General features: G+C 56.6%; 13 protein-coding genes across 13 annotated transcripts; 7 read left to right on the top strand and 6 right to left on the bottom strand.

Annotated features, from left to right (window-relative positions):
• Window positions 1–98: 98 nt before the first annotated feature.
• SCHCODRAFT_02575803 (adenine phosphoribosyltransferase) lies at window positions 99–1,184 on the top strand. The gene is made up of 4 exons (XM_003037977.2): window positions 99–188; window positions 246–515; window positions 566–641; window positions 691–1,184. Exons 1-4 carry the CDS (start codon window positions 129–131, stop codon window positions 834–836), a joined length of 552 nt encoding a protein of 183 aa, XP_003038023.1. The 5' UTR covers window positions 99–128; the 3' UTR covers window positions 837–1,184.
• SCHCODRAFT_01036880 (uncharacterized protein) lies at window positions 1,067–2,498 on the bottom strand. The gene is made up of 7 exons (XM_003036618.1): window positions 2,296–2,498; window positions 2,196–2,241; window positions 1,905–2,146; window positions 1,728–1,852; window positions 1,606–1,677; window positions 1,254–1,552; window positions 1,067–1,201 (listed from the first exon to the last, which is right to left on the bottom strand). The coding sequence occupies exons 1-7, from the start codon at window positions 2,330–2,332 to the stop codon at window positions 1,195–1,197; spliced, it is 828 nt and encodes a 275-aa protein (XP_003036664.1). The 5' UTR covers window positions 2,333–2,498; the 3' UTR covers window positions 1,067–1,194.
• Window positions 2,499–3,359: 861 nt separating this feature from the next.
• SCHCODRAFT_02730367 (uncharacterized protein) lies at window positions 3,360–4,403 on the bottom strand. Its single transcript, XM_050347122.1, has one exon. The coding sequence runs from the start codon at window positions 4,038–4,040 to the stop codon at window positions 3,579–3,581; it is 462 nt and encodes a 153-aa protein (XP_050200553.1). The 5' UTR covers window positions 4,041–4,403; the 3' UTR covers window positions 3,360–3,578.
• Window positions 4,404–4,634: 231 nt separating this feature from the next.
• Window positions 4,635–6,426, top strand: SCHCODRAFT_02575799 (uncharacterized protein; the record flags this gene model as incomplete). Its single annotated transcript, XM_003037976.3, has 1 exon — window positions 4,635–6,426. One exon carries the CDS (start codon window positions 4,635–4,637, stop codon window positions 6,096–6,098), a length of 1,464 nt encoding a protein of 487 aa, XP_003038022.1. The 3' UTR covers window positions 6,099–6,426.
• On the bottom strand, window positions 6,345–6,647 carry SCHCODRAFT_02500342 (uncharacterized protein; the record flags this gene model as incomplete). The annotated part of the gene is made up of 2 exons (XM_003036617.1): window positions 6,345–6,490; window positions 6,539–6,647. Coding segments are annotated over 2 exons (255 nt in total), but the record flags the coding sequence as incomplete, so codon positions are not given.
• A 152-nt stretch (window positions 6,648–6,799) lies between these two features.
• Window positions 6,800–9,137, top strand: SCHCODRAFT_02622631 (glycosyltransferase family 57 protein). The gene is made up of 12 exons (XM_003037975.2): window positions 6,800–7,007; window positions 7,062–7,140; window positions 7,189–7,204; window positions 7,260–7,437; window positions 7,490–7,643; window positions 7,690–7,761; window positions 7,816–8,068; window positions 8,135–8,280; window positions 8,335–8,471; window positions 8,525–8,622; window positions 8,675–8,750; window positions 8,797–9,137. The coding sequence occupies exons 1-12, from the start codon at window positions 6,877–6,879 to the stop codon at window positions 9,056–9,058; spliced, it is 1,602 nt and encodes a 533-aa protein (XP_003038021.1). The 5' UTR covers window positions 6,800–6,876; the 3' UTR covers window positions 9,059–9,137.
• A 173-nt stretch (window positions 9,138–9,310) lies between these two features.
• On the top strand, window positions 9,311–10,690 carry SCHCODRAFT_02622627 (V-snare-domain-containing protein). The gene is made up of 5 exons (XM_050345131.1): window positions 9,311–9,431; window positions 9,606–9,881; window positions 9,960–10,117; window positions 10,173–10,234; window positions 10,433–10,690. The coding sequence occupies exons 1-5, from the start codon at window positions 9,323–9,325 to the stop codon at window positions 10,518–10,520; spliced, it is 693 nt and encodes a 230-aa protein (XP_050200552.1). The 5' UTR covers window positions 9,311–9,322; the 3' UTR covers window positions 10,521–10,690.
• Window positions 10,691–10,771: 81 nt separating this feature from the next.
• On the bottom strand, window positions 10,772–12,426 carry SCHCODRAFT_02622624 (P-loop containing nucleoside triphosphate hydrolase protein). Its single transcript, XM_050345130.1, has 9 exons — window positions 12,392–12,426; window positions 12,319–12,343; window positions 12,043–12,224; window positions 11,870–11,993; window positions 11,775–11,822; window positions 11,391–11,725; window positions 11,066–11,334; window positions 10,933–11,012; window positions 10,772–10,880 (listed from the first exon to the last, which is right to left on the bottom strand). Exons 1-9 carry the CDS (start codon window positions 12,413–12,415, stop codon window positions 10,858–10,860), a joined length of 1,110 nt encoding a protein of 369 aa, XP_050200551.1. The 5' UTR covers window positions 12,416–12,426; the 3' UTR covers window positions 10,772–10,857.
• Window positions 12,427–12,431: 5 nt separating this feature from the next.
• On the top strand, window positions 12,432–14,993 carry SCHCODRAFT_02575783 (uncharacterized protein). The gene is made up of 7 exons (XM_003037973.2): window positions 12,432–12,858; window positions 12,916–12,971; window positions 13,034–13,235; window positions 13,285–13,381; window positions 13,433–13,525; window positions 13,575–13,837; window positions 13,890–14,993. Exons 1-7 carry the CDS (start codon window positions 12,802–12,804, stop codon window positions 14,700–14,702), a joined length of 1,581 nt encoding a protein of 526 aa, XP_003038019.1. The 5' UTR covers window positions 12,432–12,801; the 3' UTR covers window positions 14,703–14,993.
• Window positions 14,994–15,054: 61 nt separating this feature from the next.
• Window positions 15,055–16,461, bottom strand: SCHCODRAFT_02622616 (Aldo/keto reductase). The gene is made up of 3 exons (XM_003036615.2): window positions 16,194–16,461; window positions 15,580–16,139; window positions 15,055–15,527 (listed from the first exon to the last, which is right to left on the bottom strand). Exons 1-3 carry the CDS (start codon window positions 16,243–16,245, stop codon window positions 15,162–15,164), a joined length of 978 nt encoding a protein of 325 aa, XP_003036661.1. The 5' UTR covers window positions 16,246–16,461; the 3' UTR covers window positions 15,055–15,161.
• Window positions 16,462–16,665: 204 nt separating this feature from the next.
• On the bottom strand, window positions 16,666–17,902 carry SCHCODRAFT_02622612 (uncharacterized protein). The gene is made up of 7 exons (XM_003036614.2): window positions 17,844–17,902; window positions 17,415–17,790; window positions 17,296–17,362; window positions 17,157–17,245; window positions 17,024–17,111; window positions 16,856–16,976; window positions 16,666–16,802 (listed from the first exon to the last, which is right to left on the bottom strand). The coding sequence occupies exons 1-7, from the start codon at window positions 17,867–17,869 to the stop codon at window positions 16,748–16,750; spliced, it is 822 nt and encodes a 273-aa protein (XP_003036660.1). The 5' UTR covers window positions 17,870–17,902; the 3' UTR covers window positions 16,666–16,747.
• A 19-nt stretch (window positions 17,903–17,921) lies between these two features.
• Window positions 17,922–19,972, top strand: SCHCODRAFT_02622611 (uncharacterized protein). Its single transcript, XM_050345129.1, has 2 exons — window positions 17,922–19,119; window positions 19,176–19,972. Exons 1-2 carry the CDS (start codon window positions 18,376–18,378, stop codon window positions 19,923–19,925), a joined length of 1,494 nt encoding a protein of 497 aa, XP_050200550.1. The 5' UTR covers window positions 17,922–18,375; the 3' UTR covers window positions 19,926–19,972.
• A 225-nt stretch (window positions 19,973–20,197) lies between these two features.
• Window positions 20,198–22,569, top strand: SCHCODRAFT_02747679 (uncharacterized protein). Its single transcript, XM_003037971.3, has 2 exons — window positions 20,198–21,739; window positions 21,802–22,569. Exons 1-2 carry the CDS (start codon window positions 20,225–20,227, stop codon window positions 22,474–22,476), a joined length of 2,190 nt encoding a protein of 729 aa, XP_003038017.1. The 5' UTR covers window positions 20,198–20,224; the 3' UTR covers window positions 22,477–22,569.

Raw genomic sequence — 22,569 nt, 5'->3', positions numbered from 1 at the left:
AGCCGCGACGCTTTTGATTCCGTGAAAATTTGAGTGATCCATCTAATGGAACATATGCTGTTATCCTCGATCGCATCTCACACCTTCTCCCCTTCCCCCCCTCCCCCCCCCCCTACATATCATACACGATGAGCGACGTCGACTTCATTCGTAGCCATCTGACGGCGCACCCTGACTTCCCCAAGAAGGTACGCTCTTGAATGCCCTCAACATGTTCACACCGCTCATCATGACGCCGCGCTCAGGGCATCGTCTTCTTGGACATCTTCCCCATCCTTAGGGATCCCGTCGCCTTCGAGACTCTCATCACACATTTCATATACCACCTCACCTCGAAGACGATCCCCTCTTCGCCGACGAAGAAGGTCGATGTCGTCGTTGGCCTGGATGCTCGCGGATTCTTGATCGGACCGATCATCGCGCTGCGACTGGGGGCTGCGTTCGTCCCGGTACGCAAGAGCGGGAAGCTCCCCGGCGCATGCGTGAATGCGTCCTACCAGAAGGAGTACGGCACGGTGCGTTGGTATCTATGCGCTGTCAGTAATGGCAGTTCATCTATGTCTAGGACGTCTTCGAGCTCCAGGAGGATGCCATCAGCGAGGGGCAGACTGTCGTCGTTATCGACGATCTCATTGCCACTGGTACGTCCATACTTAGGTCTCCCTCGTTCTCTGTACTTATTCCCCGCAGGCGGCTCGGCAAAGGCTGCCGGAGAGCTCGTCGCCAAGCGCGGCGGCAAGACGCTCGAATACCTGTTCATCGTAGAACTGCCTTTCCTCAAGGGTGCTGAGCAACTGGACGCACCCTCCTACTCCATCATCCAGTCCGATGACTAGAGTTGACCACACCGCACATATCTATTTATCATCTCCATTACTCATATCTATCTACTTTTGGTTGTTTCATCTAGAAGCCTTGTATCTATCCGTTGTAAAGTTGGGAGAGGCGATATACAGCGCCCCAGACCGTCGATTTCTGACACACGTCTTCATGCTTTCAGCCTGCACATGTCAATTATAAAGACACTATCCGACATCCTCGTTTCTTCTCAATGCATCCAACATCGATAGGTGCCTTCAAAGCCAGCTCTATATTCACCTGAACAATCCGACCGAAGTAACAAACCGTAAAGTATAAACCCCGTATATGTACATGTCAATGACGACTCGTGATGAAGCTGCAGATCAACAGCGTTCAGAATCTGCAGGTGTATGTGAGTCCCTGCGTTGTCTGCAAATGGTGGCGATGCGCACCGAGACAGAGCCTGGTCAGACGTCTTCTGATCACCGTGTAGATCGTCGTCGAACCTCTTTCCTTGCTCTTCGTCTGGTCTCGCCTTGCCGTACATGACCGTCTGGTCTTCCGCCCAGACAGTTGTGGTGATGTCGACGTTGATCGCCTGCCCACGATTTGGCGTGGCGAGCTCGAAGCCGGAGGGGTTGGTCGTTGGCCAGACGGTGCGGGTGACGCTGTCGGGCAAATATTTCTTGGCCAGTCGCGAGGCATAGCCGAGAAGGACGGTCAAGCAAGCCACGATCATGCTCACAGACGCCTGGGAAGCATTGAGTAACGAGTACGCGAGGTAGTCGGACGTTAGAGACTCACCTCCCAGATGGCGCAATAGATCTCATTGAGACCGATGTTGGCGAAGATGTAATACGCATGAACGAGGGAAACCTATTCAATGTTATCGAGGCATTCCCAAGGGTGCGGCGGAGGCGACGTACGATTGTTGTCGACAGACAGGAAGTGAAGACAACGATCAGGCGAATCCGCTCTGCCTTGGAAAGATTGGATTGCCAGAGAAGGCGTACCGGGATCAAGCTCAGTGACAAATCCGTGAGGATGTCGGCTAGATGGAAGTTAGTAGGACTAGCGGCTAGAGAGTCTCGTGTAGCACTCACTGACTAGCTGAGTGATCGCGATATCCTTCCCGAGCTCGCACTGGCCTGTCGTATGCTTCCAGGTGTCCCCCACATCCTCGCAATGTTTCAAGAGCTGGACGAAGAGGAAAAGCCACATGGCACCGAAGCAAAGACCTATCCCGCGCAGGTATATCCTCCAGTACGAGGGAGCGATGCGCAGGATAGTGCAGAGGATGGAGAAGCGCGGGGACCAGACGGATGCATAGAAACCGAACGCAGCCCTAGGGGCGAGATATAATTCATGCGCACAGCAGATCGAACAACACTCACATGTAGTACGACGCTATCATCGTGAAACTGCCCACTGCAATCCCAGCTGCGTAGTAGAAAGTTAGGCCATGCATTACTGGACGAGGAAACAAGACCGTACGTGGTGGACCCAGCAGCATAAGGATTCCGGTGAGCATGATCGCACTTGAGGGAATGGAGAACGCCGCCCAGAAGTCATCCCAGCCAAGCTTGCCGTCACATATACGCACGACCAGGCGACATATGGTAAAAAAGAGGGCAATTGTAACGAGTGTGATACCCGTATCTGAAGAACAATGAGCTTCACCAGAATTGCAGGGGAAGACACAAGGACGTACTATGCACAATTTCTGGCGTGATGCCTGACTCGTATACAGACATGGCTGGGACAGAGATCCGAGGCTCTGATTGGGGCCACTATCTGGGGGGAGCGGTGAAGAAGGAACCCGACCGCGGCGGGGTGGTGGTATTAAGAAGGGAAGATCGTTGCGAAGGTCGTGGCTGAGAAGATGAGGAGCGGACTTACGGCATTCAAGAGTGCTGTGTGAACCGACGCAAACCCTGTACACATGCAGCGCAGTCGACTGTTATGATGGAGTATCTACCCACCATGATCCTCGTGAATGGAGGCTACCGCACCTTCACATCAAATCCACACATAGACGGACTGCCCCGGCGAGATCAGCCTGTAGAACACCTTAGGACGAGTCAGATGCTGATTCTGAGTGGACTACTGAGGCGAGGAGGCGCACTGATGCAATTGACGCGGAGTAAACGGACCCCGCGATGGCCATGTTGCAGGGTGATCTCTCCCACGCGACCTTTTCAAACCGCGGTGTGGTTGGCGGCCGGGCGAGCCCCAGAAACCTGTTTGTGCAATCCGGTTCCCAACCTCTTAGAGTTACCATCATCGGACACCGCAGCTTCGTCGCACCGCGTGCTGCCGGGCCTGGACGCCAACCCTGAAAGCCAACGAGGGTAATGGAGGGAAATTGCCTTTGTTTAGCCGAAAGAGACTTGTGGGCGCCGGGAATCGAACATTCCGGTGCTTGCTATTCTCCCACAGTCACAGGACAGTGTTCAAGTTGGATTTGGATGATGTAGCACGGCATAGAAGCCCACCCTCGTTGCAAGCAACGTCGCGTCCAGCAAAAAGGTGCTAAACTGCAGGGAACTATCCACCATGCCTCCAATCCTATCTGTATCGGACGCGGACCGAGTGTGGCTCACGGTATCACTGGCGAAGTCGAGAGCGTCGACAAGACACTGCTGGTGAGCATCGAGTCGGAAGCCATCAGGAGTCCCGCCCGACACGGGCGCCTTGGGTCGGCACAACCCTACCCCTACTCTCCCTGCCCGAGACCGTCTTCTATGCGTTTCGCCGTACATAATCAGGTCTCAGTCTCAGCGCTGTGCATACGCTCCTAGCAGCTCGCTGGCAGAGTGAATCCTTGCGGTCGAAGGGCTAGAGCTAAATTGATTTACGTCTGCACAATTGTGCCCACATGAGGGGATGCTGGGGCCGTGGACACGGATGTCGCCCGATCGACCGTAAGCCGCATACCCGTGGATGTGTGTGAGAGTGACGATAGCTAGACGTTGTGGCACCCGAGCATCGACGATCACAACGACGGACGGTCTCCCTCGCTCAGCGCTCAGCTCAGCGCTGCTCTGATTCAGGCGAGCAGCGATTCCGGCGATGTCGGATGATGGCGGAAAGAAATCAAGTTTGCATTTTGTGGCGTGCCTTCCGCACGCCTTCCTCTTCAGACGCCGACTCAGCCGTCCAGAAGAGGCGCTCGTCCTCTCTCCCTGGCAGCGAACTACGAGGCTCTTCTGCGTACATCTAATTGCCAGCAAAAACATTCAGCACAGCTCTCATGTGTCGCTCCAGCAATGGCGCCAATCTAGTCCGGATTCTACCATTCACACCGGCGGAATGACTTGTCCCATGTCAGCGCTAGCGACTGTCGGCGACGCTGCAAGTTCTTGTTAGCCTCGAAATCGGTTCAAACCCCTCTCGCTGCTATAGCGGACGCACGAGGAGAGCGCTCCCGGCAACTGGACATCGAAGGAGGGTAAAGAGTACGAATTGCAGAGAAGACTCAGGACTTCGACGGCGACGCGCAAGAGGGGTATATGTTCTGCTAGTCTCTTCATCGTCTACCTCAATATGCTGCTTTCCGCGGTCTCCTTCAATGCGCTGTCAGACGCGCAGCTCGCGAACATACCGGTCGCGGTTACTAGAACGCGCTAACCGGACAGCGTGGCGTAGTGCGCCCCGAAGAGGGTGCGTCACAGAAGGTCCGTTATGCTGATCTTCCCGAGCCCAAGCTATACCAAGTCTAGCCCCGACTTGGCGGCACTTACTGCACTTTTTGGACGCTTCCGCCCCTCGTTTATAAGAAGGCCGAGGGTACTCCCCCGGCTGTCATCGCCGCCCTCAGCACGATCGCAGCCATGAAGCACGTATCGCTCATCCTCCCATCCTGGAAGCGCAAGGAGAGGTCCCCTGACTCAAGGGAGGCTTCCCCACATCATTCACCGATCGACTCTACGCGCGGCAGGTCCTTTCTCACCACGGGATCATGGCAAGATCTGGAGCAGGCGACGCGACACAAGTCCACACTGGGCGCCCTGGGCGTCAAGCGCACGCGGTCCAAGGGCTCATCGTCTACTGCATCTTACTTGGACATGGATGAAGGTCGGCGATCTCTGCACTCCAGCACGAATGGCTTCCGCTCTTTGCGTACGTCCAAGTCAGTTGCAGCTATGCCACCCTCCCGCCCAGCACCTCCCCCTCCGCTGTACCCTATCAGTGCACCCAGCACCCCCGCTCGCCCGTCCCTTCGCGCATCGTACAGTGCACCTCCGTTACCCGCGCAGAAGTGCGATCTCAAGCCGATCGAGGTTGCAACGTCGACTATCTCGTCCTCCGAGTCGGGGCGAGTGAATTCGTCATTCTGCCCAACCGAGCTTGACTGCATCTGGGACGGCTTCCTCCGCGAGATGGAGGAGGAAGAGGCCACCATCGATCCCGCGTGCCCGTCGCGATCCAGGGCCAGCGACGCACAATCCCCACCGCCGGCGTTCTGTAGAAGCCAGAGGGAAACGCCTCCGCCGCGGCACTGTCAGGTGTTTACGGGCAGTGAGCATTATCTTACGGCTCCGGAACGTCAGGCGCCTCGCGCGCTCGTGCCTTCGACCGCGAGGCCGGAGGATATTGCGCCTGTGAAATCGGACATACCAGAGATGCGCGGGCCACTCGAAGGAGAAGGAAGCGAGTCCGACGACGATGGCGACTCTATCATAGATCCCTTGCTATGTTTTCCTAGCCCGCCGCCTCTTAGGATACGCAAGCGGATTCCGACCCCAATTATCGTGCCGTCCTACAGCGCCGCGCCAAGTCTCTCGTCCTCTTCCCCATCTTCGTCACCCACCTCCGACGACACGCCCATCGGTACGCCGACCACGCCGCGCGCACCGCACCCATACGCCATCGCACAGATGTATTCCGCCAACGTCTCGAAGTCTCAGACCGAGCATGGCTCTGGCGACGAGGTGCACGACATCTTCTCGATGTATTCGCCCAGCGCGTACGCGCAGTTCTCCACGGAGATGGATGAGCGGGGTACCGACCCGCCGGACGTGCCAGACCTACGGTCCTGCTTGATACCGCCGAGGAGCCCTGTACGGGAATCGCGCCAGCGCGTGGAAGTCCGCGCCCGTGTAGGCGCCGCAATGCGCGCCCTTGACACGCACAGATCCTACCTGGTGAGCAGGGGCGCCATTGTTGCCTTACCTTACGCGAGTCTGATCAACGGCTCGCAGTCTTCTATGGGCCGCCGAGCTCCTTCTAGCGGCCAGTCCAGCGCAGAGGATGGCGGCGCGGCCACTGCCGTGAGCTGGGGGATTGCTGTATGATGCATCGTCATGAATTTCGACTGTAATTACTTCCTGTCCAAAGGATGGGCGGGCCCATTCGACTACTACACCAAGCCTCTCATTCATCACGAAGCAGACTAGCATACAAAACGCAAGTAAGCTGTAGTAATCATATTTTTGGTGTAGCGTACAACAAAATACTGGCGCAAGCGTGTTACACTACTGTAACAAAGTGTAGGCTCTCCCTGCGACCAGCTATAATTTTGTAAAGAGCCGGTATAATGCTCATTGTATCTTCTTAGTCTCTGTTGTTGGCGCTGGGCGAATGGGAGTCGGCGCAGACGTGTCTTCAAGCAGGGATGTGATGATGTATGAGACTAGGATGAGGTTTGCGGCGACTATAGCAGTCAGTGCAGCATACGTGGCGTTCCCTACACATGCATCAGGTCAAAATAGTTTCCGCTGGCACCGCAACGTACCATTCCAGAGGTACTTCTGGCTGGCAAAGTAGGACGTCAAGGGGACGATGCCCAAGGCGGCGCTGAAGACCACTAGCCTGATGAGGGTGGCGCTGCGAAGCGAGTCAGACGCGCCTTCGGAGTATCGAAAAGTTCATGCCGCACCGTGAAGCTGCTTTGGAGACGCTGACGCCGACGGCGGCTTGGTCTGCCATGATGGGGAAGAGCAAGGTTCGGGCCGGAAAGTGGGAGGCGCGCGACCACGTGTCGGCCATTGTTCTTGCTTTCGACCTTGAGGGCGATTTACTCTCCCCATCTTTCCGCCTACGCGAGCTCGTGCCGGAGCAGGCATACTCGGGATGCCGGCGGAATCCACTGCTGTGGAGGCCCCGAAGGCCTCGCGCCGTTGGGCATTGCCAGAGTTCAACGCTTCGGACTGGGATATCCTCGTGCTCTCCACTACCTTCAAGCTGCTATTGTTCCCCACATAGTGAGCGCCATGTGTGCCGCTATGCTAAGCCCTGAGTGAGACTGAACATGATAGTCGCTCGACCGATTTCGAGGTCCACCGCAACTGGCTTGCGATCACGCATTCGCTACCCATCTCGCAATGGTACTACGACGTGAGTCGGCCGTATGCCTCACTATGCAGAGTCTCTTACCGATTGCAGACCACATCAGAATGGAGTGAGCGAGTACCGAGCGTCGATGGCGTGCATGTCCGTTCAATAAGCGCCCGCAGCCCTCGACTATCCCCCATTCTTCGCGTACTTCGAAAAGGTGCTTTCGATCCCGGCGTCTTTCATCGACCCCAGAATCGTGGATGTCAATAACCTAGAATATGGGGCGTGGTCGGTCATTGCGTACCAGCGCACCACTGTCATCTTGACGGAGTTGGTGCTTGGTGCGGCCTGCCTAAGGTGTGTGCTAAGGTTATGAGTATCATGATGCACGCGCTGACACTCACGGAAGGCTCATCCGCAACTCTGTGGACCCCGCGACACAGCGAATCATCGCTGCCTCCTTGTTTCTGCACCCGGGGTTCATCATCGTCGATCACATTCACTTCCAGTACAATGGCTTTATGTTCGGCATCCTGTTATGGTCGATCATCATGGCTAGAGAGGTTCGTGCATTTCGATACAGAGGGGCACTTGTCCAACACTATACAGGGCAAGCGGCTTGCCAGCGGCATTCTATTTGCCATACTGCTGAACTTCAAGCACATCTACATGTATCTGGCTGTACGTCCATAATGCTTTCTATGCGCTAGTGCTCGACGCTTATATGTCTCCCAGCCAGCGTACTTTGTCTACCTGCTGCGCTCCTTCTGCTTATCCCCGACTGGACGCCTGCAGATCAAGAACTTCCTCTCTCTTGCGAACGCTGTCATAGCCGTCTTCGTCACCTCCCTCGGACCCTTCATGCTAATGGGGCAGATCCCCCAGCTGCTGTCCCGGCTGTTTCCCTTCAAGCGCGGGCTTAACCATGCCTACTGGGCGCCCAACGTCTGGGCTTTGGTAACCGCGCTTGATCGCGTACTTCTACGTTGTGCGTTAGCTCTCCTCGCTGTGGTCTCTTATTGTCTTGTCACTGTCCCGCTCATGACCACGTCAGACGTTCAACGCACAGGCGCGGAAGTGACCATCAACGACTCCGGCGTCGCTTCTAGCTCGCGCGGGCTCGTTGGCGACACCGTCTTCGCCGTCCTGCCGAATGTGCAGCCCATTCACACATTCATCATCACGATTGCCTTCCAGATAGTGAGTAGCGTGTCGATCTGGCGCGGAAAATGGGGGCTTATGATAATTTGACAGGCGTTCCTAGTCAAGTTGTGGTTTAGGCCAACGTACAAGTCTTTCCTGACTGCACTTACCCTCTGCGGCTACACCTCGTTCCTGTTCGGTTGGCATGTGCACGAGAAAGCTGTCCTGCTAGTACTCGTCCCCCTTAGGTACGCGTAGTGATTGATGCCCTCATCTACGAGATCTGACGCGGTGCCTTCAGTCTACTGGCAGCGGAGCGACAGGCATACTTCCGTACCTTCCTCATTGCCAGCGTCGCTGGAATATTCTCACTCTTCCCATTGCTCTTCACGCCGACGGGTGCGTAGTGAACGTCAAGCCCACGTCGTCCTTGATCTCACAATCGATGCAGAATCTGTCATCGAGGTCGTTTACTCCATTGCATGGCTGGCTCTGGTCTACCTCCCGTTATCCCGTCGTGTTTACGAGTGGGTCTTCCGTCCCCTTTTTCTACACAATGACTAATTCCACTAGGTTCCCGAAGTCCATCTTCTACGTGATCCTCGACACACTGGAGAAAATGTACCTTGCAGGCTTCATTCCATTGCAGCTCTTCGTCACACTTTACCCTGTGTGGTTGAGCAGGAGGGAAAGCTCGGGTGGGATGGAGTTCTTGCCGCTGATGCTGACGAGCGTCTACTGCGCGGTGGGGCTAGTGCATGCGTTTGTGAGGCTGGCATATGTGTATGTGAACGAAGAGAGGGCGTACCAAGGACCGTTGAATGAGGTTCAGTAGTTGGGTTGCAATACACCGGTTGTCTTGGACGAAGGATACCCATCGGTACGGTTTCGCCGAACCTCGTGTTTTTTCCGGCATGCCACTGCATGAGATGCAGACCTTCGTTCATGCAACTGAGTTCTGAATCTGACGGCTGTTCGCTGTTCAAGACACAGGTCACGCCTCGGTTGGACTTTTCACGTGAGAGATAAGATAGCGCTGCCAGTGACGTGCCTGTGCCGGCCCAATGCCGGCTAACGGCCCTTGTCACCTCCCCGCGCCATGGACAACTCACCAACCTCCCTCTTCGACTCCTACGAGAATGAGTTCACGCAGTTCATCGACACCATAAACGACAAGCTTGAGGAGGCGTCGAAGGATGGGGATGCGGGTGCGTGAGGCATGCTGTGAACGGAGATGGCGTAGCTGACGGGTGCTTTCTCTACGCAACTGCGCAACCGACGACTTGGTATTTGTGCCCGCCGACTTTACTTGATTCTCCCTCGCCCGTTTGCATCTACACTCAATGATGTTTTCCTGGACTGTACACTACGCCACACTCCAGAGGCCCGCCTCTCCACCCTTCGTCGCACCGCCATGGACCTCGACGAGGCGGACGAGATGCTCTCGCAGATGCAGATCGAGCTGCCCTCTATTCCGCAATCTCTCCGCGCGCCCTACCAGCAGCGTCTGGGTGCGGCTAAGAGCACGCTGGCCGGCGCGAAGCGGCGGTACAAGGAGATCGAGGCGCGTGTCGCGCTGCTGGGCAGTCGCTCGCGAAGCGGAGGGGGCTTCGCGCGGACGTCGACATCGGATGATCCGTATGGGGACGTTTCGAGTGGTGAGTGCGGTATGAGAACTTTGCTTGCGAGGAGCGCAAGGAAAAGGATTGACGGCATGTGCTAACGAGATATGACAGACCGCGCCCGATTGCTCGCAGGGACGGCGAAGCTGGATGAGGGGACGCGGCGGCTGGAGGAGTCGCAGCGGATCGCGATGGAGACGGAGCAGACTGGCGCGGATATCTTACTGAACCTGCGCGGGCAGAGGGAGCAGATTGAGCATGCGCGCGATACGGTAAGTGCTGGCGGTATCTCGTTATGAGAGCTATGAGAGCTAATGTTGTATGTAGCTGGGCACAGCGGAGCGGCACATCGACCGTGCGTCTGGCACGCTGAAGGGCATGATTCGCAGGTGAGTTGAGGATCCCACGTATCCATCCTGTACATCGTCGTCGATTGAACCTGGCAAGCGTTTGTTCGTCTTTGCTTATCTTGCCTAACACGATGGTACAGGGCGTACACGCTCTTCTATTGACCGTTGTACAACCGTGCTCCTCCATCCCATTGCCACCTATCCTGTATGTCTGGTTTGCTAATTCACGAACCACAGAATGTATCAACAACGCTTCATTACCGCAGGCATCATCGGCGTCCTTCTCCTGCTCATCGCCCTCATCTTGTACTCGAAGCTCAGCTAGACGACGGCCTATGCATAGCTAGAGATGACGTGCATAGGCTGCGAGCGCCTATGCAGGTTTGTGGAGCCACGCCGGAATCCCACAAGGCCACCTTCATGTATTTTACTTCTTTCTTTGGATATATTCACAGGCGACACCTAAGGACAATGTCATTCACTTTCACTACCTTCTCATGGTCGCCGTCCTGAATTTCCGGCGAAGACGAAGATGCCAAGGGCGAGATGAGCTGCGCACGAGGAACATGACAACGCGATATACGAAAGGTGTCAATGCAGAACATTTCTGAGCGGAAGGATACAAGTGAGTGGTAAGATACAAGATACTACGGATACATGGTTTACTTCTTGGAAATGTGGACGACTGGAAGAAGGACGATCAGTAGCGTCACAGCTGTGATTGGGATGATACTCACCGTCCTCATCCTCCAAGACGTGATCCAGGCCAACCTTCTGCCCTCGCGAATGTTTTGCGCTAGCTCCCCATACAATCGCACTGTTGAATGATCAGCATCCGAGGCTGCCACTGTAGATCCAGGCGTTACTCACAACTTCATCTGCTTCGCAATCTCCTTGTGGATCGAATTACAGAAATCCTCCACCGTGCACTTCCCGCGCTTCAGCACGACCGGCTGCGTGTAATCTGGGGGCAGCTTCCGCGGCTTCGTATACACGCGCACGAGGTCGAGTGCCTTCCACATGGTGTCAATGAGCTCGTCGATGTTCATCCATTGGCCGGAGGAGATGGGGACGGAGTTGGGGATCTTGTAGAGGAGGTCGAGTTCTTCGATGGAGATGGCGTCGATTTTGTTGAGAACCTGAGAGAAGAGACGAGTAAGCAGGATGGATTGGCTGGCAGCGTCAGAGAACGCACATATATCGCCGGAATGTACACCCGGTTCCCCTCAACCACGTCCACCAAATCATCTGCCGTAGCATTTGGTTCCCGAATGGCGACGTCCGCATTGCTGATCTTGTACTCGCTCAACACGGCTTTGATTTCATCGTGATCGATATTTGTGAGGGGCACGGTGTTGGTGATGGCGATCCCGCCCTTGTCCTTTTTGCGAACGAGGATCTGTGGAGGACGCTTGTTCAAGCGGATACCGAAGCCCTCGAGCTCGGCCTCGATGATTTTCTTGTCACCGAGGGGCTTGAGGACATCGAGAACGATAAAGATGAGGTTGCAGGTGCGAGCGACGGCGATGACTGGAACGATAGTCAATGGTGGAATGTTATGGAAGCTGAAGTAACGCACCTTGTTTACCACGACCACGACCGTCGGCGGCACCCTCGATGATACCAGCTGGGACGAGATGAGCGATCGCACAGTGGGAAGGGTAACCGACATACGCAAATCGAGGATCTGTATGGGCGCGCCGTGAACCTTGACCGTTCCGGGCACTGTCGTGAGTGTCGTGAAGTCGATCGCTGATACTTCCGAATGCGTTCCCGTTAGTTTTGACATGAGTGTTGACTAAGTGAACTCAGCAGTGCATGCAAGCACATAGTGTACGATCACATACCTTGCCCACTGAAGGGAAGCCGACGAATCCCACGGAGGCAACACCTGTTCTCGCTACATCGAAGCCCACGCCTCCGCCACCTCCACCTCCCCCACCGCCGGGGGTGATGAGTTCGCGCTTTAGCTTGGCGAGCTTGGCCTTGAGCTGTCCCAAGTGGTAGCTCGTGGCCTTATTCTTTTGGGCTGTACAGAGGTCAAGGTCTTGATTACTGGATCAGCGACGGACATACTTCTGGCCTGCCTGCGCGTCAGACCAGGTTGCGGACGGAGCGCGAAGTTCTCACCATCTCATCTTCAATTTCCTGGTATGGTCATCAATAGCTGCGAGCATAAGGGATGTTATGTCGCACCTTGATCTTTTGTACGGTCGTCATTTTGGCTGTGGAGAACAATAGATGGTAAAATCTAATCCGGTAGGAGCGAACAATGCTGATGGTCACGGCGTCACAGCGCCCACGGGCGTGACGACTGATTCTGTGGTTTCCATCAACGGTCTACCGCAGCGCTCTCGCTACAGTCTCGCCACCGCGCTGCTGCCTGCAGCCTGCCCGGCCGCTCTGCCCTTCACTTTCTCGCACTACGCCGCCAACTTGCACAGTTGTTACCCAACACACCGCGCAACCACCGCCACGCTGACACTCGTTCACGCCCTCACGCTCCCTTCCAACGGCTGGTCCACCCAACTACACCCACAGTAGTTTGAGTCTCGTTCTCCCGCCTATTCGATCCGCCTTTTACCTCCCCGCAACACAACTCCACCATGTCTATGTGCTGCTCTGGCCCGAAATGGAAGCGAGAACAGGTCCCCGACCACAAGGTGTGAACCAGCGCAGCGCCCGCCGTGCTCTGCCAGCTCACGCGTCCCCGCTCATAGTTCGACTTCGTCGACACCCGGGAGTTCACCGATAATGGGTTCATCATGCGAATGAAGTGCGCAGCCTATCATACTTCCTGTCACACGTCCACTGATCCCATCCCCTCGCGACCGCCAGATATCTCTGGCTCTATATCATCTGTCTCAAGGACTTCCTTGTCTACGTCTCCGATATCTTCTCCGCGATTACTATGCTCACGACCTCGTCCTGGTCGAATGAGATCTTTAACACTTGCGACCACTTGAAGGGCTGCGTCAACATCCCCTTCAAGGTCGGCAAGTGGGTATTCGTTGGGTGTATCATCTTCTCGTTCCTGCTGGTACGCGCATCATTGATCTCAACTGCCATGTATGCTTATATCCTGCCAGCTCGGATACGAGGGCCGGAAGGCAAAGAAGATTGTTGCCAGCAGAGATATTTCTTACGCATTCACCAATATCATGGCGAATCACTACTACTCCCTCCGTGCGTATATACGCATCCCTGCATTTTCAGACACTCACTCCGTTCCATCAGGCTCATATGATTGTTTCTGCTTCTTCGATCATATCAGCAATTCCACTAAGACGAGCGATGACTTCGCATTCTTCGTCTTCTTCACCTTCAAGAGTAAATCGCATATATGCTACCTGATACTCTCCACTAATCAGAATTCCAGGTTGGAAGCGGTTGCTTTTGGCTGATGGTCCGCGTCAGACGATCAACGCGCTCACGTTGTACGCTGTGTGGCTCGTGAAACACAAGAACCCGGGAGACTGGTACGACATCTCGAAGTATTTCGATGACAACAGTCCGTCCACCTCCGCCCTCATGGTGACGACATTCTTCACCGTGATGGTCTTCGCGGGTTCGTTACTTCTCCTTATCGGTGCTGCTATTTGCTACGTCCCGCTGCTATGTCATATCCGTGGTAACCTCAAGGTAAAGACCCTCTGCATATATTATATCCCCGCATAATACTGAATAATTGCAGGAATACTGTTGCCACAAAGTTGACAAGCGTATCGCCCTCGTCATCAAGAGGCGCAACAAGCAGCGCATCGCGGAGAACGCGAAGCAGGCCCGCAAGGAAGCCATGGGCGACTTCTCGCACGTCAAGGATGGCGGCAAGGCCCTCCCGCAACCCACTCTCCCCCAGTTGTCCGTCGACGACGACGATGACGCCGTGTCCACCATCCGCGGCGCCCCCTCCACCTACAAGACCTACAACGCCCCCTCCACATATACCGCACAAACCGGGGACTACTACTACTCCGACAAATCCGAGTTCCCTCCGCCGATGCCACCGTACAACCCGTATGCAACCGCGCAAGCGCCGAGCGTGTACGGATACAACGCGAGCCAGGCAACGCTAGCGGACGACCCGCACGCATACGCGTACGACGAGGACAACGAGAGCAACGCGCACCTAGTGAGCGCCGCGGCACCTGTCGCAGTGAGCACGCCGACTGCCGCATCGTACGGCTACGCGATCGACCGCCCAGGGACCGCGGCGTCGTACGGCCGTGCGCTGGACCGCCCGGGGACGGCTGCGCCGAACCCGTACCAGCAGCAGCCGCACTATGGATATGGTGCGGACGCGTATGGCGGTTATGGCGCACAGTCGGATGCGTACAGCGTCAACGGACAGACGCACGACGCATACGGCGCGCACGCTCAGCACGACCCGTATGGTGTGCACGCGCAGCACGACGCGTACTCGCAACATGACGCGTACGGCGGGTACTCGTCGCAGCAGCAGCCGTACTCGCACCAGCACGGCGGCTCGCACGGACAAGCAATGTAGTATTACCTGGACAGTGTTTTCTGTTATATTCCATTTCGGTATCGTACATTCGCGATCGCTGGTATCGTACATTTCTCGCGGCGGCTGGTGCTCCATGCACCGGCCGTTCGCGTTAGACCTGTAATTTGGGATTTGGGGGCCAATGGTTCGCAAGTTCTGATAGGCCCTGGTGGCCGGACGCGCTGGACGCGGGATGCAAGACGCTGGCCGTTTTGTGTGTGTTGACCGCCGCAAGATGTGGAGTTGTATAGCGAGGGTCCACACAACTCGGATCTACACAGCTGCGGTGGCACTGTCATCCAGAAAGGATGGCTATGAAAGCCTGACCCGCATGTCCTCAAGAAACACAAAGGCTCGCAGGTCGACTACATGCATGGTCTCAACTTTGAACTTCTTGTATTCTTGAAACCCCGAGAGAAAGACTACATTGTTGGTTCTAACATGTCCATAACACCCTCTTTAACCCCACATCAAGGATGCGAAAGCCGTCCCGTATCGCTCTCCCACTGCGTTGCAACGGTCGGTGATAGCCTTGAGGTCCTTCAATTCCTCTGCCGTCAACTCCACGAGCGTCGTGTTTTCCAACACCCTCTCCTTGGAGATCGTACCAGGAATGGGAAGGATGGGCGGGTGGCCGGCTTGCTCGTTGAGCGCCACGACCCACGAGATGGCAACCTGACCGGGCTTGACGCCCTTCTTCTTCGCCAGGGACTCGACCTCCTCGACGAGCTTGAGGTTGTGTTCGAAGTTGCCGGGCTGGAAGCGCGGGAAGCCGAAGTGCTTCAGACGCTGGGGTACATCGTCGAGGGTCTTAATTTGGCCGGTCTGCAAGGAAATTAGCACCGTCGGACATCTTGATTCCAGTGTAGTAGCTCACCAAGAAGCCGCGACCGATGGGTGAGTACGCGACGATGGGGATGTTGTTTTCCGCGCACGCCGCCGCAACGCCGTTGCTCAACACATCAGGCGTCCACAGCGACAGCTCGTCCTCTACCGCCGCCACCCTCGTCACCTTTGCCGCGCGCCTAATCGTATCCGCGCCAACCTCCGACAGCCCAAAGCCGCCAATGATGCCCTCCTTGATGAGCTCGGCCATCGCCGCCGCGGTCTCCTCGATATCCGTCTTCGGATCCTTGCGCGGGCACTCGAAGACGTCGATGAGCTTGATACCCTCTAGCACCTTCGCGCAGCGCGTCGCAACGCGGCGCACGCCCTCGCGCGTGCCGTCGAGCGGGAAGCCCGCCTTGATGGATATGACGACGCGCTCGGCATCCGCAGGGTACTTGGTGAAGTACGCCTTGAGGAGGTGGAGGGAGTTATACTCGGGGGTGCCGTATACTTCGCCGCCGTTCCAGAAGTTACAGCCGGCCTCGAGGGCGGTCTTCATGACCTCGATGGCCTGCTCAGTGGGCATGGGGTCGGGGCGCCAGGTAAAACCTGCAAGGCGAGCGTTAAGACTGTTGCGTGAACAGCATAGAGGAGTATACCAACCCATGAGACCATAGCCAATGCGACCGACATCCTTGCCGTTGATTTGAACCATTGCTGCGTTGTTGTATGCGGAGGCTGGATGAGGGGTGGATAGGAGACTGTTCTCTGAGGTTGTTGGACATCGAGCGAGACGTTCTTGTAGTTTTCCTGGGTCCCGCTCCCTCGCATCGCGACCGCGTCAAAACTGGGATTGACTGTGGACTGCTTAGCCAGTGAAAGTCAGACCCGCTAAAGACGCGGATGTTATCCGTGTGGAATAGGCCCATGCCGCAGGCCTGACGCATCCCATGAGCAACGGCGGAGACGTACTCGTCTTCGGTCGGAAGGACGGCGTATTCCACTGCGGCCCCGAGGTGCAATGACATCTCCTATTGGAAAGATGGACATTGCTTCTGAGGGAGATAATGAATATTCGCCTCCGTTTCGGACATGCACGTGACCAGTTGAACTTCGAGCATTCACTCAGGCTGTCAGCCAGCAACTAAAAGCGCTCACAGCTTGCGCTTACGCGCAATTATTGTGCACAGTAGTTTATAGTTGGGTACCCGAACGAGTCACTTCATACCGTATCGCGAAAGGACGCGCGTCTCGACATCATCTCCGACCCATCTGAAGACGGCTGGTCAGCACCGTTCACTTACGCAGTCCAAGTGAGCACATACTTGTATACACTCTCGGCGAAGCGGATGTTCTCTGCTTCTGCTTTGTGCGCTTTCGAGGCATCAGGCGCTCCAGGGCCAGTAGGCATCATGGGTGTCATCGGAGACATGGCCGCCATAGGATCTGCGCGTGTTCAGAATGACTTCGGAATGTCAAGCCTTCGCACTGACCGACAACGCCATCATCTCCACCTACGAGTAATCGCAAGAGACCATTTAGACCAAAGAAGTTGAGGAAGTACCAGGAGAGGGATGATACCTATGCATGTAAGCCGACGATCTGGGCTTGAAGGATAGTACTCACCCATCTCACGTCCATGTCAGGGGTCTGGATACCACGCTGAAGGAGAGACTTGAAGCCAGACGTGGCCGGGAGGGGGAAGGGGAGGTTGACTGTACATCCATCAGAACAGGCCAAGTGTAGGTGAAAAGCATCTGCTCACTGAGAACGAAGCCTTGGAAGAAGAAGTTGATCCAGCCCATGATCACCATTTGCGGGACCATCATGACCTGGCGGAGGCCGATTTAGCACAATGAATACCCTGCACGAACCGCCACGCACCATCTGGGTCTTCATGCCCGACATCATGCCCTCCATAGCAGCGGGGTCCGAGAGGGGGTTTGGAGGCGCAGAAGGTCCTTGAGTGGTGTCTTTAGGCTTGTCCTTGAGGAACGCGCCCTCCTCCAGATTCGTGGCGAGCTGGCGCGCTAACGGAAGGAAGTACGCCGGCGGGAGAGGGGAGTGTTGCGCCGTCTGCCGGAGTGCACCCCCTCGGAGTATCGCACTTGTCTCCCTCACGTTCTCCTTCTTTTGCCTCTTGGGTGGGGACTGGAGCAGCTGAACGACGTTGACACGCAGCACGCCGACGAGGACCATGACTAGCGTAATGGGGAACAGGACCCAGTCCCGTATTTGCGGGTCCAGCAGTAGGGAGACACTGCGTCCAGACACATTAGTTTTCTGGGCAGAGAAACCTTCGGAAAGCCTCACTCTGAGCCACCGACCGTGTTCGCCATGGCCGGGCGCGACAAAAGGAGTGACAATGCGTCACGAGTGTGACGCTGCGTTCTCGAAGGTGAACCATCACCATGTTTGCGACTTTCGGTCGGTACTTCTCAAGTTCTACCAGTGTCCCGCCAGGACAGGTCCAAGAATTCTTGGAACTGTCGCTACACTGAGGATCAGGTATACTTAGGTGGGGGGCTGCGCGTTCCAGCCCAGCTGTCTACGATCTGTGCCAATCGCTGCACCCAAAATGCATTCGAATGGCCATGATCTGAGCCTCGGAGTACTTGTCAACAATGCCCGTACGAATCTATACAGCTCATCCTCAAGGAGCCGTCACGAAAGATCGCGGCACCGACGATCCGACCGCGTGGGTGATGTGACTGGACGCGCTGATACGCGATCGACATGAGCGACCCCAGCAGCCTCCGACCTCGCCTACCTGTCTTCCGTCTCATCCCGTACGCAGAGGACAGCACGACTTGGCGACCGTACAGCACACAGGCATCGACGCACCATGGCGCAACCTGTCTCTCGCGACGACTTCTTTTACGATGGCACCACGTTCTACGTCGAGATAGAGGGCAAGCATCGTCATCCTCGATGCGACGCGTCCTCTCTGCACGGCCTGCTCACCTATACGCCCGGCCCGCTGCTCACGAAGAAGGGCCAGGTCGCGAAGCGCCAGCCTCCACCGCATAAGGATCCTCCGGCACACTTCTACACGGCACAGATGATTCACTACGGCCTGAAGCCACTGAAGACACGCGATCCGGCGAAGAAGAGGCTAGTCGCGGCTTTCAATGGTGGCGCGACGCTCGCCGTTCCTGCGCATATTCTGCAGCTGGAGCAGCAGCTGGCGACGGAGTTTGCGGTCAGCGGCAAGGCTGTCGAGGGGCCACCCAAGACGAAGGCGAAGGCGAAGGCGAAAGGGGCAAAGCAAGCTGGCCTTGCTGTGACCTTCGTTGAGCAGGAGCAGCCGAAAGACGTGCCGCAGGTTGCCCGGGGCTCGAAGGCGGCAAGGAAGCCTGCGCCGGTCGTCGATGGTCCGGCACTTCGTTCTTCTTTGGAAGGGCTAGCACACCGAGATCTGGTTCAGATCATTATGCGCATTGCAGACGATCCGGACGTTTATCGCACGGTCTTTGAGCATGTGCGGAAGCTCCAAGCTGCCGTTACCCCACTTCCTTCGCTCGATTCGGGACCTCCGCGTACAAAAGCACCTAGCGGGCAGCACGCGCGCAAGAGCAGTCAATCGCAGGTATATCTGATGCACATTCTTCTCCTGACGCGTCATACAAGCTGATTGTCTTCAAGCAGAAGCCGAGCGAGCTGTTCCCGCCGCTTGAGGTCTCCAGTGATCTTGACGAGCTCACAGATGGGATGGACGACACTCCGCCACGCGTTTCTCGCAACAAGAACCGCGCTGGTCAGACTGGTGCTTCGGCTAAGGCTCAGTCCTCGTCCGGGGCTGCCCCACTTATGGGCGTCTACGATGTCTCCGTGCCGTACCTCGAGGAACAGTGGCCGGATAGTTTTGGTTATGAGCGTCACGCATTGCTGAAGGTCCGGCCCTCGTCGACTGGTGCTCACCTCTGGGGCAGCTTCGACTTTGGGCCCGTCACGGGATTCTTCAAATCCTACGGGGCCGCGCCTACCTCCGTAGGCTCCAAGAGCGAGCTCCGCTGGCGTGGGCGCGATGAAGGAAGTGGAGAGATGCAGCTTTTTGAAGAAGAGCAGATTGGATACGTCAAGTTCCTCGCGGATGGTCGCATCCAAGGTCGCATCGAAGGCAGTTTCTTCGGCAAGGCGGACTTCACGGGTGAGCTGAAGGAGGCGAACATCAGCGTCAAGGATGTTCAGGAATGGAAGGATGAGTGGCGCAGCATGAACGAGTCCTCATATGAAGCTGCGCGCGTTGGGCGATGGGGAGGATGGGGAGGGGATCCGGAGCCTGACAAGCCTGACGCGTCGGACACCGAAGAGGAAGAGGAGGGTTCGGAGGATGATCATTACGATTCGGACGGTTCTGCAAATGAGGGGTATCTGGGCGTGTTGTCAACTTAGGAGCAGGTTTCACTGGCACGAACTGGCTAATGCAAGGACGATTCTATGTCTGACTTATGCTTGAGAACAACCTCCAAGAGGCGCTATCACTTATTGGACTTGTCGGAACACATATGTGCGCTATCCCTTCCGACTCAGGAGCTGCCCAGAAAGGCGCTTACCGACGCGTGCGTGATGTGACGGGACGCGTTGATACGCGATCGACTAGAGATCTCTGCCCTCGCCTGACCGACTTCCGTCTCTTCCCGTTCAGACAACAGCGCGCACCCGTGGTCGTGCTACGCAGCTAACGACGCGCTATGGCGCATACTGTCTCCCGCGATGACTTCTTCCACGATGGCACCATGTTCTACGTCGAAATCGACGGCAAGCATCGCCATCCTCGCTGCGACGCGTCGTCTCTACATGGCTTGCTCACCTACACGCCTCCCTCCGGCCCGGCCCCCACGAAGAAGGACAATATTGCCAAGGGCCTGCCTCCTCCGCACAGAGACCCGCCCGCACACTTCTATACGGCGCAGATGATGCACTATGGTCTGAAGCCTCTGAAGACCCGCGATCCGGCCAAGAAGAAGCTGCTCGCTGCCTTCGGGGGCAGCGCAACTCTTGCTGTTCCCGCTCACATTCTGCAGTTGGAGCAACAGTTGGCAACGGAGTTTGCGGTCAATAACAAGGGCGCCGCGAAGCAACCCAAGACCAAGAAGGTCAAGGAGGCAAAGCGAGCTAGCCCTGCTGTGACTTTGGCCAAGCAGGATCTCCCGAACGACGCGCCTCCTCCGGCGGCTCGAGATCCCAAGGCTGGCAAGAAGGCGCTACGGCATGTCGATGTAGAGCCCCTTCGCTCGTCTCTGGAAGGACTTAAGCATCAGGACCTGGTCAAGATTATCTTGCACGTCGCAAAGGATCCTGCCGTGCACAGCTCAGTAACTGAGCAAGTGCGCGAGCTACAAGCCGCTGCGCCATTGCTTCAACTCCTCCCGCCCCCTGTTCCGCCGCCTGCACCGACAGCTATGCGGGTGGACCCCATAATCCCGCCAAAACCGGCGCGTACCAAGCAGACAGCACGCAAGTCTACCTATTCCCGTCCTCCGCGTAGGCCCCACATCAAGCCTAAGTCTGGAGGCTTCGAACCTGTCGGCATCTACGAGCTGTCCGTGCCCGAAATTGAGGAAGAATGGCCTGAATACGGAGGTGTTATCTCGTGTCTCGACGTCCGTCCTTCCTCCACCGGTGCCCACCTATGGGGAACCTTTGACTTCGGTGTGGTGTCGGGCGTCTTCAAATCCTTCGGCGCTGCGCCCTCTGCGCCGAGCCTCAGGACCGACTTCCGCTGGCGTGGCCGCGAGGAGGGCGAGGGCGAAATGCAAGTCGGCGAGGGTCTGAAAGGGTATATCAAGTTTCTTGAGGGAGGCAGCCGCGTGCAGGGATGCGTCGAGGGCAGCTTCTTCGGTAAGGCTGAGTTCACAGGCAATCTGGTGGACAACGACGTCGGCGTTGACCCTGTAGAGTGGAAGAGGAGATGGCGTGGGATGAACATGTCTGCGTACGAGGTGGCGAGCGCGAGGCGTTGGGGCAAATGGGGAGGGGAGGCGAAGCCTGACAAGCCTGATGCATCGGACACCAGCGGAGGCGAGGATGGTATGGAGGACGACTCGGATGGCGCAGGCGATATGCGTATGGCGGGCGACGATACTGGGTCGGACGAGGAGAGGCCGCGCGAGACAACAAAACCGCGCACGAAGCAAACTGCTCGACGGGGTGGCGCTCCTGCCTTTGGGGTCGGCCGAGCAGATAGTGCGACCCGATACGGACAGGTATGCTTTCAACTTATCGAAGGGGGAAATCCCAGCTAAGCCAGCCTTGCCTTTCGACATAGGAAACAGCGCCTTCACAACCTTCCGGGTCGAATCCCGCTCCAAAATACAAGACGAAGCAAACAGCCAGACGCGGCGGCCCATCCCGCCCGCAAACAATCCGCGTTCCCGCCAACGCGCCCTTCCGACCCATCGGTGCCTATACCATCGTCGCTGAGGACTTCGCGGACCTCTGCGGCAGTTACTTTGACGAGGAGGATATGACCCTTGATGTCCTCCCCTCGTCCACCGGCGCACATCTGTGGGGCAAGTTCGACTTCGGCGCACTGTCGAGTGTATTCAGGAGCACAGGATCCGCGCCTACGTCTGGCGGAAAGAAGGTGCCCATCGTCTGGCGGGGTAGGGACTCCGAGGCGGTGGACGGCCAAACGTGGTACGACGAAGGTCAGACTGGGTACATCAAGTTCCTTTCGGGTGGTCGGGTCAAAGGCTATCTTGAGGGCTACATGGCGAAGGGCGACTTCACTGGCCAGCTCATTGAGGAAGAAGTCGATCTGTCGGAGGTCGCTGAGTGGAAGAGCGAGTGGCGCAGTCTCAACGAGGCTGATTCTATAGCTTCGAGCAAGAGGAGGTGGGGGAAGTGGACGGCGGAACCCCGGGAAGACAGACCTGCTGCATCGGACACCAGTGGTGGAGAGGGTGATTCTATGGATGTTGACGAGGATGAAGACTATTAGAGTACGCTTTCACGAGCAGCATAACGTTGCTTACAACCAACTTCAACTTACGACTTTACGACTTTACGACCCAATGCAACCTTGATGGCACGC

Source organism: Schizophyllum commune, assembly GCF_000143185.2.
Source record: "Schizophyllum commune H4-8 unplaced genomic scaffold SCHCOscaffold_5, whole genome shotgun sequence".
NCBI lineage: Eukaryota > Fungi > Basidiomycota > Agaricomycetes > Agaricales > Schizophyllaceae > Schizophyllum > Schizophyllum commune.
The sequence above is the reverse complement of the archived record's forward strand: the minus strand, read 5'-3'. Positions and strand labels throughout refer to the sequence as shown.

Bases quoted from the DNA above. Each gene is read 5' to 3' on its own strand.
- SCHCODRAFT_02730367 (XM_050347122.1), bottom strand. From the start codon at position 4,040: ATGTTTTTGCTGGCAATTAGATGTACGCAGAAGAGCCTCGTAGTTCGC.
- SCHCODRAFT_02575783 (XM_003037973.2), top strand. From the start codon at position 12,802: ATGTCTATGTGCTGCTCTGGCCCGAAATGGAAGCGAGAACAGGTCCCC. The intron at 13,382-13,432 runs GTGCGTATATAC...CCGTTCCATCAG, and splicing joins GAATCACTACTACTCCCTCC to GCTCATATGATTGTTTCTGC. The intron at 13,526-13,574 runs GTAAATCGCATA...TCAGAATTCCAG, and splicing joins CGTCTTCTTCACCTTCAAGA to GTTGGAAGCGGTTGCTTTTG.
- SCHCODRAFT_01036880 (XM_003036618.1), bottom strand. From the start codon at position 2,332: ATGCTCACCGGAATCCTTATGCTGCTGGGTCCACCAC. The intron at 1,678-1,727 runs GTACGTCGCCTC...AACATTGAATAG, and splicing joins CCTGTCTGTCGACAACAATC to GTTTCCCTCGTTCATGCGTA. The intron at 1,553-1,605 runs GTGAGTCTCTAA...AATGCTTCCCAG, and splicing joins TCTATTGCGCCATCTGGGAG to GCGTCTGTGAGCATGATCGT.
- SCHCODRAFT_02622612 (XM_003036614.2), bottom strand. From the start codon at position 17,869: ATGGCGAACACGGTCGGTGGCTCAGA. The intron at 17,363-17,414 runs GTGCGTGGCGGT...GGCCTCCGCCAG, and splicing joins CGGGCATGAAGACCCAGATG to GTCATGATGGTCCCGCAAAT. The intron at 16,803-16,855 runs GTATGTGCTCAC...AGCCGTCTTCAG, and splicing joins TTCGCCGAGAGTGTATACAA to ATGGGTCGGAGATGATGTCG.
- SCHCODRAFT_02622611 (XM_050345129.1), top strand. From the start codon at position 18,376: ATGGCGCAACCTGTCTCTCGCGACGACTTCTTTTACGATGGCACCACG. The intron at 19,120-19,175 runs GTATATCTGATG...ATTGTCTTCAAG, and splicing joins GCAAGAGCAGTCAATCGCAG to CAGAAGCCGAGCGAGCTGTT.
- SCHCODRAFT_02622627 (XM_050345131.1), top strand. From the start codon at position 9,323: ATGGACAACTCACCAACCTCCCTCTTCGACTCCTACGAGAATGAGTTC. The intron at 9,432-9,605 runs GTGCGTGAGGCA...GCCACACTCCAG, and splicing joins GTCGAAGGATGGGGATGCGG to AGGCCCGCCTCTCCACCCTT. The intron at 9,882-9,959 runs GTGAGTGCGGTA...GAGATATGACAG, and splicing joins GTATGGGGACGTTTCGAGTG to ACCGCGCCCGATTGCTCGCA.
- SCHCODRAFT_02747679 (XM_003037971.3), top strand. From the start codon at position 20,225: ATGGCGCATACTGTCTCCCGCGATGACTTCTTCCACGATGGCACCATG. The intron at 21,740-21,801 runs GTATGCTTTCAA...CTTTCGACATAG, and splicing joins GTGCGACCCGATACGGACAG to GAAACAGCGCCTTCACAACC.
- SCHCODRAFT_02622624 (XM_050345130.1), bottom strand. From the start codon at position 12,415: ATGACGACCGTACAAAAGATCAAG. The intron at 11,994-12,042 runs GTATGTGATCGT...GAGTTCACTTAG, and splicing joins GCTTCCCTTCAGTGGGCAAG to TCAACACTCATGTCAAAACT. The intron at 11,726-11,774 runs GTGCGTTACTTC...CTATCGTTCCAG, and splicing joins TCGTGGTCGTGGTAAACAAG to TCATCGCCGTCGCTCGCACC.
- SCHCODRAFT_02575803 (XM_003037977.2), top strand. From the start codon at position 129: ATGAGCGACGTCGACTTCATTCGTAGCCATCTGACGGCGCACCCTGAC. The intron at 189-245 runs GTACGCTCTTGA...CGCCGCGCTCAG, and splicing joins ACCCTGACTTCCCCAAGAAG to GGCATCGTCTTCTTGGACAT. The intron at 642-690 runs GTACGTCCATAC...TATTCCCCGCAG, and splicing joins CGACGATCTCATTGCCACTG to GCGGCTCGGCAAAGGCTGCC.
- SCHCODRAFT_02622631 (XM_003037975.2), top strand. From the start codon at position 6,877: ATGCCGGCGGAATCCACTGCTGTGGAGGCCCCGAAGGCCTCGCGCCGT. The intron at 8,069-8,134 runs GTGCGTTAGCTC...TGACCACGTCAG, and splicing joins TGATCGCGTACTTCTACGTT to ACGTTCAACGCACAGGCGCG. The intron at 8,751-8,796 runs GTGGGTCTTCCG...TAATTCCACTAG, and splicing joins TTATCCCGTCGTGTTTACGA to GTTCCCGAAGTCCATCTTCT.
- SCHCODRAFT_02622616 (XM_003036615.2), bottom strand. From the start codon at position 16,245: ATGGTTCAAATCAACGGCAAGGATGTCGGTCGCATTGGCTATGGTCTC. The intron at 16,140-16,193 runs GTTGGTATACTC...CTCGCCTTGCAG, and splicing joins CATTGGCTATGGTCTCATGG to GTTTTACCTGGCGCCCCGAC. The intron at 15,528-15,579 runs GTGAGCTACTAC...ATTTCCTTGCAG, and splicing joins CCATCGGTCGCGGCTTCTTG to ACCGGCCAAATTAAGACCCT.